The sequence below is a fragment of the Trichomonas vaginalis genome, chromosome I (genome assembly GCF_026262505.1).
Source record: "Trichomonas vaginalis G3 chromosome I, whole genome shotgun sequence".
Lineage (NCBI taxonomy): Eukaryota > Parabasalia > Trichomonadida > Trichomonadidae > Trichomonas > Trichomonas vaginalis.
Window position 1 is genome coordinate 10,218,579 of NC_067203.1, and position 12,794 is coordinate 10,231,372.

General features: G+C 30.9%; 2 protein-coding genes and 1 pseudogene across 3 annotated transcripts, besides 3 other annotated features; 2 read left to right on the plus strand and 1 right to left on the minus strand.

The window, feature by feature from the left end:
- Positions 1 to 137: part of a mobile genetic element that runs on past the window's edge.
- A 1,522-nt stretch (positions 138 to 1,659) lies between these two features.
- Positions 1,660 to 1,839, plus strand: TVAGG3_0962040 (FG-GAP repeat family; the record flags this gene model as incomplete). Its single annotated transcript, XM_001312112.1, has 1 exon — positions 1,660 to 1,839. One exon carries the CDS (start codon positions 1,660 to 1,662, stop codon positions 1,837 to 1,839), a length of 180 nt encoding a protein of 59 aa, XP_001312113.1.
- Positions 1,840 to 2,601, plus strand: TVAGG3_0962050 (rhamnogalacturonan lyase (eurofung) family; the record flags this gene model as incomplete). The annotated part of the gene is made up of 1 exon (XM_001312111.1): positions 1,840 to 2,601. The coding sequence occupies one exon, from the start codon at positions 1,840 to 1,842 to the stop codon at positions 2,599 to 2,601; it is 762 nt and encodes a 253-aa protein (XP_001312112.1).
- Positions 2,602 to 3,086: 485 nt separating this feature from the next.
- Positions 3,087 to 4,385: a mobile genetic element.
- On the minus strand, positions 3,166 to 4,289 carry TVAGG3_0962070 (annotated as a pseudogene). The gene has a single exon. A coding segment is annotated over exon 1 (1,124 nt).
- Positions 4,386 to 7,631: 3,246 nt separating the features above from the next.
- Positions 7,632 to 8,707: a mobile genetic element.
- Positions 8,708 to 12,794: the final 4,087 nt, after the last annotated feature.

Genomic DNA, 12,794 nt, shown 5'->3' on the forward strand with positions numbered 1-12,794 from the left:
TATATTCAATCTTCTCAAAACTTATAATTTTCGGCTATAGCATGATTATATGCTATATAATATAATAAACCTATAATAGTATCATTCTTTCAATTATTTGAAGAGAAAACCGAAAAAATCTATTTTCGGTCTATAACAATAATGAAATTGATAACTTGAAGTCAACTCTTATTTATAGTATACCGGTAGTACTATAAAATCTTTTTATCATTGAAATTTATGTATTCAGAGATGCAATCCTAGCACAACTAAACTATATTTGAATATTCTCAATCAAATCACCTCAAAAAGAGATTATAGCATTGATATATGTTCTAATTAAAGAATCCAAATTAATAAAAGTTAAAAAAGAAAATTTCCCATTAAAAATAAACTATTGAAATTTTTTCAATTAGTTCAAATCGAATTTATTGAATTCCATTTTGAGCTGTCAATTTAGCCATACAATATAACAACCAAAACGTTTTGGGAAAATTTTTATTGAAAACATGTCAAATTTTGAATCACTATCAAAAAAATGTTTGCTTTGTTGTTCCGGAAAAACACATATGGTTATGATCATAAAAAAATAAGCCGATATTATGAAAACCTTGACCGTGGAGTAGTTGCAATCAGGTCATGATGGACCACGGCTTATATTTCGTGGAGATTTTTAATCACTGACGATGACAACATTGCATTTAATGTTTATCGTCAAGATGAAAGCAATCATACATTGAAGGTGAACAACCAATCTATTTCAACAGTCACCCATTTTTATGATAATACTTATGATGCTTCAAAAAGTTACAATTACTTCGTTGGATCCATTGTTAAAGGTGTTGAAGTTGAAAACAGCTCTTATTATTTCATTGCTGCCAATACTCCAATTCTTGATGGTTTTCGTGTTCAAATTAGACCAGGCGCATCTTCCGAACAGTCTATGTTGGAGATTTAAATGGTGATGGTAAGCTTGACTTTGTTATTGCCCGTGATGGATCCGAGATTCAAACTGTTGAAGCGTATTTGCACGATGGCACATATTTATGGACTTTAAACCTTGGTCATAATAGTATTAATCGTTATATAATTGAACCGGGAGCAACAACAGTCAATGTTGGACAAATTGATGGAATTAACGTCTTTGATCTTGACGGAGACGGAAAGGCAGAAGTATATATCAGAATTGCAAACAATTTTACGTTTGGCGACGGCTATGTCTTCACTCACGAAAACGATGTTGAACAATGGGTTGCAAGTGTAGATGGAATGACCAGAAAACTATTGCAAAAAGCCAAGATTCCAGACATGTTTTTACAACACGGCCCAATGGGAACATTATTTGGAACAGGCTGGTTATCTCATGAAAAACCATCTCTTATTGTTGTGATGAAGAATAGAGATAGCTACAGAAGATTCTACAATGTTGTTGCTGCTTATTCATATACTAATGGCGTATTCAAGATGGACTGGAATTAGACTGACGGATATTCTAATATTCTTTACCCTGAAGGCCACCAATTCAGAATTGCCGATGTAGATTATGATGGTGTTGACGAAATTCACGAAATTGGATATGTTTTGAATGGTGATGGCTCTCTTAGATTCAACTTAGGAGAAAAAGGTATCATACATGGAGACAGATTTTATGTTGCTAAGTTTAATAAGAATGATACAACAATGAGTGGATATGGTATTCAACAAAGGAATCCACAACAAATTGATGAATATTACTATAATGCTTCAACAGGAGATATAAAATGGATCCATTATGGTCCTCCTGATCATGATGTTGGAAGAGGAAATGCAGGAGATTTCGATCCAACTCATCCTGGCTACGAAGTCTACTCTTTCCAATGAATGTACAATGCAGCAACAAACACTTCAGTAAATCCAGATCCAGCATCAACGATGTTCCCAAGTAACAACATTTATTGGGATGGAACATTAAATCCTGCTTGCTACAATCAAAAAGTTCTAACAAAATGGAATCCTGTAAATGGAAGAGGGGATAGATTGTTTACAGCTTACAGAGCTTTTTTCGATGCATATGGTGGTTGGCCACAAGAAGATGAATCTGGAAAATATCCTTTGTTCCATGGAGATATTATTGGTGATTGGAGAGAAGAATTCATTATGACATTGCCTGGTTTCGATACATTGATCATATTCACTTCAAGCATGGATACAGATATTAAATTAACATCTCTGTGGCATGATCCAGGAATGAGAGCATCAATGACATTAAATGGATACAAACAGAGCCACATGCCGCTCGAATACCTTGGTACAGAAACAAACACCACAGAACATAGACAAAATTTGAAGAAATATCACTTACTTCGTGTTGTTCCAGATACACCAGCACCAACTCCTCTTCCAAGAACACCTATTGAAACCCCAACTGCAACTCCAACAATGCCTCCTGCTAATAATAGTGATTCAACGAATAACTCTTCAATTAAAAGTGATGAATCAAACAAGAAAAAAGTTAATGTTGCAGCAATTGTAGTTCCAATAATTTTTGTTGCAGCAGCTCTTGTCTGTGGTTTCTTCTTATATCGCTACATCAAAGCAAAGCGTACATCAGATAATATTACTGAAGTAGCTCTTATTGTTTAAAATATGCGTTTTTTATTATTATTAGTTTTAATTTTTTTTATTTCATTTTTATGACTAAAAGTGACACGGCCAAAATTTTTTTTCAAATCATGTCAAGTTCAGAGCAGCCAAAAAAATGAAAATTGGTGCAATTGCAATGACATTAAGCCAATTAAAGAATTCGAATACCCAGATCAAGCATCAAAAATTATTTGGGGCGTCAATTCCAATAATATTATACAATTATCTTCACAAATTATCGAATTAATAAGAACACACAAAATACCTATCAAAATGACACTTTATTTGATTGATATTTTTTCCCAAATTCGTGTTAAAGAAATTAAATTATTTTCAGAACTTTATCAAAAGATATCAAACGCATTTTCATACATCCATGAACCGAAAAATGAGAAATTGGCTACTCTTCTACATTATCAAGGTTTCAAATTTGAAAATTTCGAACCTGAAATGAACGAAGAAGAAATTCTGAATTTATATCCAACAGGGTGTCCAAAGGTGTGTTTAGCACAAACCTGAATACTGCGAATAGAAATAAACAAGTTACATATATATAAAGTTTATTTAAATATAATCACCATTGGATTCAATCACGCGTTCGCAGCGATCGATCCAGGCTTCAAAGACACGCTTTAAATCATCATGAGAAAATTGCTCAAATTGCTCTCTTACAAAATTTTCAAGATCATCTGGACTCGCGAATTCGCGTCCTTCAGCTCTCTTTTTTAGCGTGCCGAATAAATAAAAGTCAGAGGGTGCAATATCAGGTGAATAAATTGGGTTTGGAACAACTTTGACATTGTTTTCCACCAAGTAATTCATTACCTTATGACTTTTGTGAACTCTTGAATTATCAAAATGAATTGCAAACTTTTGTTTTTGTTGTTTGGATTTCTCAAACTCATCAGAATTGATAATTTGAGTAAGAACATTGTCAATTAGATACTGAGCATTCATCGTATTTTTTTGAAGAATATCAATTGCGATGATGCCATTCACGCCCCAAAAAACCGACAACATAATCATTGGTGTGTCAATTTTTTTCTTCGGGAATGTTTGCGGATTTTCATCCTTCGGGATCCACATGATTTTGGCTTCTGTTGCATATTGAAACCAAGACTCGTCCCCTGTTACTAAAAAGCGAAACTTCTTGGATTGATACGCACGCAATATAGAGAGGAGCTCTTTCGAAGATTGGACTCTAGATTTTTTTTGAACTGAATTAAGGTTGTGCGGAACCCAACGTGTATACGCTAGTTTGTAGCTCAAATAATTGTGCAGATAATAACTGACTGTTGTACGTGGTATCTTTGTCATCTCCTCTATCCTTCTGAGTGATGCTCTTGGGTCTTCATCTAGCGCTTGAAGAATTGCTTTGATTTTTCTTTGATCCGGCGATTTTTTATCAATTTTTATGATGGGCGCCTTTTTGTTCATGAAGTGATACATCCTAACATGATACGTTACAGTGGAATAGCTAGGAGCATCCATACCGAAGCATTTTACCAATGTCTCGTAGATTTTTTACAGTCTTTGCATTTTTTTGCAAGAGCGAGGATGTTTTCTTTATGATTCATTAAAAAAATGAAAAAAATCCCGCCAAAATTTCCCGCGAAACCACCTCTTGTCTCAAAATTCATTTTATATCCCTGCATGGCGCCAAAATACAACTTACTCATCATATACATATATTCATATTTTTTATTATATATTTATAATCAGCATATATCTCCTTTAATAGTCTCATATAGAGCGCTGTGCTAAACGCACCTTTGGACACCCTATATATTGCATGGGATAAAGTTGATGAACTTAAAAGTAAATTCCCAAATCTTGATATTTATCACAGAATTAATGATATCACACCGCTTGATTATGCAATTAAATATGGATCAGAATTGTGTTTCAATTACATGAAAAATTTAGGAGCTCAATACACCAATAATTCCGAAGAATATGCTGTTCAAGGTGGAAATAAAGAGATTTTTATGCAAATGATAGAAGATGGTAAATCATTTGATAACGTGATTAATGCAGCATTGGATTATCGCAATTATGAAATTGCTGAGTATCTCAAATTAAATTTCGGACAAACTTTTGATTCAATAACAGAAAGCATGTATTTGGGAAATTATGATATTGCATCTTATTTACTTTCTAATAGAGAAGATATCAACAAAATTTATCATCTCTTTAATATCATATTTATCATTGTTGTATAAAATTCTCTATCTTTTCATATATATCATTGTTTTATTATATTCTCTCAATATTAATGAATGCCCTCTTAGTATTGCTATCAAATCTAATTCAATAGAAATTGTCAAATTCCTAGTTGAACATGGTGCAGATGCTAACATAAAACTTATTCTCTTTCTTTTCATATTTATTATTGTTTTATGAATTTCTTTTTCTTTTCATATTTATCATTGTTTTATGGCATTCTATTTCTTTACATATTTTTCTCTGTTTTATAACATCCTCTTTCTTTTTATATTTATCAATGATTTATAACAATCCCTTTCTTTACATATTTATCAATGTTTAATGAAATTCTCTTTCTTTTCATATTTATTATTGTTTTATTATATTCTCTCAATATTAATGAATGCCCTCTTAGTATTGCCATCAAATCTAATTCAATAGAAATTATCCAATTCTTAGTTGAACATGGTGCAGATGCTAACATAAAACTTATTCTCTTTCTTTTCATATTTATCATTGTTTTATAACTTTTTCTTTCTTTACATATTTATCATTGTTTTATGGTATTCTGATTCATTTCATATTTATCATTGTTTTATAGAATTCTCTTTCTATACATATTTATCATTGTTTTATTACATCACCTTTCTCTTCATATTTATCATTTCCTTATTACATTCTTTCGATATTAATGAATGCCCTCTTAGTATTGCCATCAACGCGAAATCCATAGAAATTGTCAAATTCCTAGTTGAACATGGTGCAGATGTTAACACGAAACTTATTCTCTTTCCTTTCATATTTATCATTGTTTTATGGCATTCTCTTTCTATTCATATTTATTATTATTATATGGTAAATATGAGTGTGGTAGAATTTACGAAAAAGTGACACTTAACCTTAAATTTCCAAACACTATTTTTTGATTGTATTTTGTTATTTATATATTTATATATATAAATATATTTATATATGTATATTTATATATGTATATTTATATATGTATATTTATATATGTATATTTATATATGTATATTTATATATGTATATTTATATATGTATATTTATATATGTATATTTATATATGTATATATGTATATATGCATGTATTTATATATGTATATATGCATGTATTTATATATGTATATTTATTTAAAAAAATTAAAAATAATATAATTAAAATTTATTTATATTTTAAATTTCATACTGATCTTCGATTCCAATTTGTGAATTGATATCATTAACAATTGAATTTCGGTGCACCCCTATGAGAGCGCTGGCGACCGAAACACCACTAGTAAGATTGTGTATTAGAAACTGCTTCATGCTGTGTTGAGTAAGCTTCGATGTCTTTGTAGGATAGCTTTCTGAGAGCGAAACAAGATAGTGTTGAAAAAAAATTTTGAAAATCTGAGAGACTGTGCAAGAGCCAACGACCAAAACACTACCAGTAAGATACAGCAGTAGTAGCTGCTTCATGCTGCATTGAGTATTGTTGAATAATTTGAAGTAGTGGTTTTTGAAATCAGCACCCCTATGAGAGCGCTGGCGACCGAAACACCACTAGTAAGATTGTGTATTAGAAACTGCTTCATGCTGTGTTGAGTAAGCTTCGATGTCTTTGTAGGATAGCTTTCTGAGAGCGAAACAAGATAGTGTTGAAAAAAAATTTTGAAAATCTGAGAGACTGTGCAAGAGCCAACGACCAAAACACTACCAGTAAGATACAGCAGTAGTAGCTGCTTCATGCTGCATTGAGTATTGTTGAATAATTTGAAGTAGTGGTTTTTGAAATCAGCACCCCTATGAGAGCGCTGGCGACCGAAACACCACTAGTAAGATTGTGTATTAGAAACTGCTTCATGCTGTGTTGAGTAAGCTTCGATGTCTTTGTAGGATAGCTTTCTGAGAGCGAAACAAGATAGTGTTGAAAAAAAATTTTGAAAATCTGAGAGACTGTGCAAGAGCCAACGACCAAAACACTACCAGTAAGATACAGCAGTAGTAGCTGCTTCATGCTGCATTGAGTATTGTTGAATAATTTGAAGTAGTGGTTTTTGAAATCAGCACCCCTATGAGAGCGCTGGCGACCGAAACACCACTAGTAAGATTGTGTATTAGAAACTGCTTCATGCTGTGTTGAGTAAGCTTCGATGTCTTTGTAGGATAGCTTTCTGAGAGCGAAACAAGATAGTGTTGAAAAAAAATTTTGAAAATCTGAGAGACTGTGCAAGAGCCAACGACCAAAACACTACCAGTAAGATACAGCAGTAGTAGCTGCTTCATGCTGCATTGAGTATTGTTGAATAATTTGAAGTAGTGGTTTTTGAAATCAGCACCCCTATGAGAGCGCTGGCGACCGAAACACCACTAGTAAGATTGTGTATTAGAAACTGCTTCATGCTGTGTTGAGTAAGCTTCGATATCTTTATCAGACCACCTTTAAATTAACCACTCACATTCTCACTGTGGTCCATCTAAAATTTGTAAACTTTATGACATAAAATTATATTATATGCAGGATCCCACCTATTACTTAATCTTTTTGGAATAAATGTTTTATAATATTTATCGATTGATTGTAATTTTTTGTATAAAAAAAAGTTTTTTATTTATATTAAAAATATATTCGGTTAATGATATTATCTTATAATTTGTAAATAAATCTAGTAATAAAATAACTTTAATAGTTGGTGTCACTTTTTCGAAAATTCTGGTTTTTTCATTCTCTTTCCTTTCATATTTATCATTGTTTTATGGCATTCTCTTTCTATTCATATTTATTATTATTATATGGTAAATATTATTTTTCAGAAGATTTTGTGGAGTGGGGGACAAACTCGCCCATTGTCACTTTTCATTAACCTTAAACTTGTAATTTTCATTATTTTTAATTAACCTTATTTCTTTCCCAATTCCTGATTTATTTTATTCACTTACTATTAAAAGTCACATTTTAATAAAATATAATAATTTATTTATAGCATTTTTTACTATACTGTAATAAAAAATTAATTATAATAAATTAAATGTTTATTAAATCAAATGTTTTCTTTGCAATAATATTTTTAATGTTGAGTAAACAATGTTGGGATCAAGTGTATCATTTTTCAGACCTTTCTGAACAGCTTCAAGCATACTGATGCATTCGACTTTTTTAAATTGTGTCATTTCTTCGAAATCTCTTGTGACTTTTTTTGATAACTTTAACACTTCTCTCTGAATCCAGACCTTTAATTTGCAACTTAATCAAGAATGAAGGAACAACACTGGAATATAACTCGATGACAAGTTCATCGAGTCGAAGATTTGGTTGTACACCACTTGTATGTGCCGGATACCATTGTGTCAAATTTTTTCTGAAATTAACTTTAAAAGTACTAAGTAAGATCATGAGATATAGCAATATATGTTTAAACCAACTTATATTTTGGTTGTACACCACTTGTATGTGCCGGATACCATTGTGTCAAATTTTTTCTGAAATTAACTTTAAAAGTACTAAGTAAGATCATGAGATATAGCAATATATGTTTAAACCAACTTATATTTTGGTTGTACACCACTTGTATGTGCCGGATACCATTGTGTCAAATTTTTTCTGAAATTAACTTTAAAAGTACTAAGTAAGATCATGAGATATAGCAATATATGTTTAAACCAACTTATATTTTGGTTGTACACCACTTGTATGTGCCGGATACCATTGTGTCAAATTTTTTCTGAAATTAACTTTAAAAGTACTAAGTAAGATCATTTATTTTTGCATAATATAATGCCAATATGGTTTCTTTTGATTTTATTTCATTTATAAGCAAATCAGATTTACCCAAAAACTCCACTCCATAAGCGTTCATTTGCTAAATTAAAAAGTGACAATGGGCTAGTCTGTCCCTTTCTCGCATTCTCTTTCTATTCATATTCATTATTATTTTATGGTATTCTATTTCTTTTCATATTTATCTCTGTTTTATAACATTCTCTTTCTTTTCATATTTATTATTGTCTTATGGTATTCTCTTTCATTTCACATTTATCATTGTTTTATGGCATTCTCTTTCTTTTCATATTTATCATTGTTTTATAACATTATCTTATTATTCATATTTATCATTGCTTTATTACATTATCTTATTATTTATATTTATCGACTTTTTATTACATTATCTTTCTCTTCATATATATCATTGCTTTATTATATTCTTTCGATATTAATGAATGCCCTCTTAGTATTGCCATCAACGCGAAATCCATAGAAATTGTCAAATTCCTAGTTGAACATGGTGCAGATGTTAACACGAAACTTATTCTCTTTCATTTCATATTTATCATTGTTTTATGGCATTCTCTTTCTATTCATATTTATTATTATTATATGGTATTCTATTTCTTCTCATATTTATCATTGTTTTATGAATTTCTTTTTCTTTTCATTTTTATCATTGTTTTATAGAATTCTATTTAATTTCATATTTATCATTGTTTTATGGCATTATATTCCATTTCATATTCATCATTGTTTTATAAAATTCCATTGTTTTTCATATTTATCATTGTTTTATGGCATTCTATTCCATTTCATATTTATCATTGTTTAATAAAATTCTATTTCTTTTCATATTTATTATTGTTGTATTACATTCTATTTCTTTTCATATTTATTGTTGTTTTATGGCATTCTATTTCTTTTCATATTCATCATTGTTTTATGGCATTCTCTTTCATTTCATATTTATTATTGTTTTATAGAATTCTATTGCTTTTTATATTTATCATTGTTGTATAAAATTCTCTATCTTTTCATTTTTATCATTATTTTATGATATTCTCTCAATATTGATGAGTGCCCTCTTAGTATTGCCATCAACGCGAAATCCATAGAAATTGTCAAATTCTTAGTTGAACATGGTGCAGATGTTAACATAAAATTTATTCTCTTTCTTTTCATATTTATCATTGTTTTATGGCATTCTCTTTCTTTTCATATTTATCATTGTTTTATGGTATTCTATTTCTTTTCATATTTAACATTTTCTTATTACATTATCTTTCATTTCATATTTATCATTGTTTTATAGAATTCTCTTTCATTTCATATTTGCCATTGTTTTATAAAATTCTATTGCTTTTCATATTTATCATTGTTTTATAGCATTCTATTCCATTTCATATTTATCATTGTTTTATAAAATTCTATTGCTTTTCATATTTATCATTGTTTTATAGCATTCTATTCCATTTCATATTTATCATTGTTTTATAAAATTCTCCTGCATTTCATATTTATCATTTTTTTATAAAATTCTCTTGCATTTCATATTTATCATTGGTGTATTACATTCTATTTCTTTTCATATTTATCATTGGTGTATTACATTCTATTTCTTTTCATATTTCTCATTGTTTTATGGCATTCTATTCCATTTCATATTTATCATTGTTTTATAAAATTCTATTTCTTTTCATATTTATCATTGTTTTATGACATTCTCTTTCATTTCATATTTATTATTGTTTTATGAAATTCTCTTTCGTTTCATATTTATCACTGCTTAATTACATTCTCTTTCTCTTCATATTTATCATTGTTTTATGAAATTCTCTTTCATTTCATATTTATCATTGTTTTATTACATTCTCTTTCTCTTCATATTTATCATTTCCTTATTACATTCTTTCGATATTAATGAATGCCCTCTTAGTATTGCCATCAACGCGAAATCCATAGAAATTGTCAAATTCCTAGTTGAACATGGTGCAGATGTTAACATAAAACTTATTCTCTTTCTATTCATATTTATCATTGTTTTATAACATTCTCTTTCTTTACATATTTATCGTTGCTTTATGGTATTCTGATTCATTTCATATTTATCATTGTTTTATGAAATTCTATTTCTTTACATATTTATCAATGTTTAATAAAATTCTCTATCTTTTCATATATATCATTGTTTTATTATATTCTCTCAATAAAAAAAAAAAAAAAAAAAAAAAAAAAAAAAAAAGGAAGTGGGGCTTCCAGGCACTTCGTGCCCTCTAGCCCTAAGAATTTTGCCCAAGACCCAAGAGGAGGACCGAACCCCAGCCGACCAGCCGGTGATAAAAACCAAAACCGTTTTTAAAAAGTGACAGACAACTCCGTTTTTTAAAAGTGACAAAACCGTTTTTCACTATATAAGAGATATGCAAACAAAAAAGTGACAGCCGCATGTTTTAAACTACAAAAACCGCTTTTTAACTTCACTTAAAATGCCACGTAAGCTACGTAAGAATATACGTAAGAGGAAGGGAGCATTGAAACATCCAATAGTAAAACTGACACCACAACAACAGTTGCAACAACAAATGATGAATGACCCCACTATGTTGCAACAAATGTCAAGCAACCCTATGCTTTTAAACCGAGTTATTGGTGCACAGAGTGGAGGTTTAAGAGCGGCACTTTTAGCGAAAATGGCAGGCTATGGTGGGCTGCAGACGGAACAGCTTATAACCCTCAAAGTCAAATGAATTTGAGTTCACTCAAAAATCAAATAACAGATGTCAAAAAGTCAAACATAGACATACAGAAACAAATAGTGAAAACGAAAAGAAACTAGAATATGACAGACACACAAAGAAACTCAATGAGTTAAACGTAGAGAAAAAGAAGAAAGAAGAACAACTGAAAGAACTAAGTACAGAGGAATATGCGAAAAAAGTGTCAGAAAAAGCAGCAGAAGTAGCAAAAATGGAACAAGATGTTATAAATTTGAAAAACCATACTACTCAATATAAAGTACTGAAAGATGAAGAGATAAGACAAAAAGCCCTGAAGACATATATGGATAGCGATGAGTATAAAAAAGAAGTTGAAGCAAATGTAAAGGCAGAAAAACTTTTACAGTTGCAAAACCAAACCGTACAGTATGAAAACTTAGCACAAGAAAGTAAAAATAACGACGCAGCCATGCAAAAGGCAATGAAAAGCGCAGAATATATAAAAGCTAATAATGACTGGTTAGATGCCCAAGCCAACGCTAAAGCAGCCCAACTTATAGGGTCAATAAGGACAAAAATACAAGCGGATGAAGACAGTTCAAATGAAGCTTTAATGAATGCTGACTTTAAGAATGCCTTCGAAGCTCTTCATAGTAAGGTGAAACTAGTGAACGACTTCTCATCTGGAAAGAAACTGAAGTCTGAAGGTTTCGACAAAGAGTTAAGAGAAGTAGCACAAAATATGACGAAAATAACAGATGCAGCAACGAGACAGGCAGTTCAAAGTGCCTATGACGCCGTTAGAGCAGCTGTTGTGGAAAGTCAAGAAAAAGAGTTACAACAGACCAAAACAGACCTAGTAAATGCTTTCTTAAAAACGAAAAGTCAGGTAGGACATTATGCTGCAGATGGAACATATGTGCCAGCTGGTGGAACTTATATACCAGCTGGTGGAACTTATATACTAGCTAGTGGAACTTATATACCACCAAACCCTCCAAGAGAAGCACCTGCACCAGGACTACCTAAAACATTTACATCGTCACATGGACACAGACACAGGCATGCACAAAAACCAACACAACAACCAACAGTTCAAAATCCAGCACCACAACCACCTCCACAACCAGCACAACAACCACCTCCACAACCAGCACAACAACCACCTCCACAACCAGCACAACAACCAGCACAAACAGAGCAAGGACATAAAATAAGTAGAGAACAAGGAAACCAAGAATTCTTAAAAATGCTTAAGGAAGGTTATGGTTACCCAGATACTCTTGACTTTAGTGACAGATATAAAGAAGCTATTAGAAAGTTCAAGGAAGGAAATACTGACCCGAACCTATTTAACTTTATGGTTCAGCACCAAATGGGATATAATTTCAAACCTGGAAAATACAAGCTCGCTAAGGGATATGATTTAATAGCATATCATCCAAATGACATGGATGAATTTACTCCGAGATATTTGGTGTCAGAGATAAATGATGATTCAACTA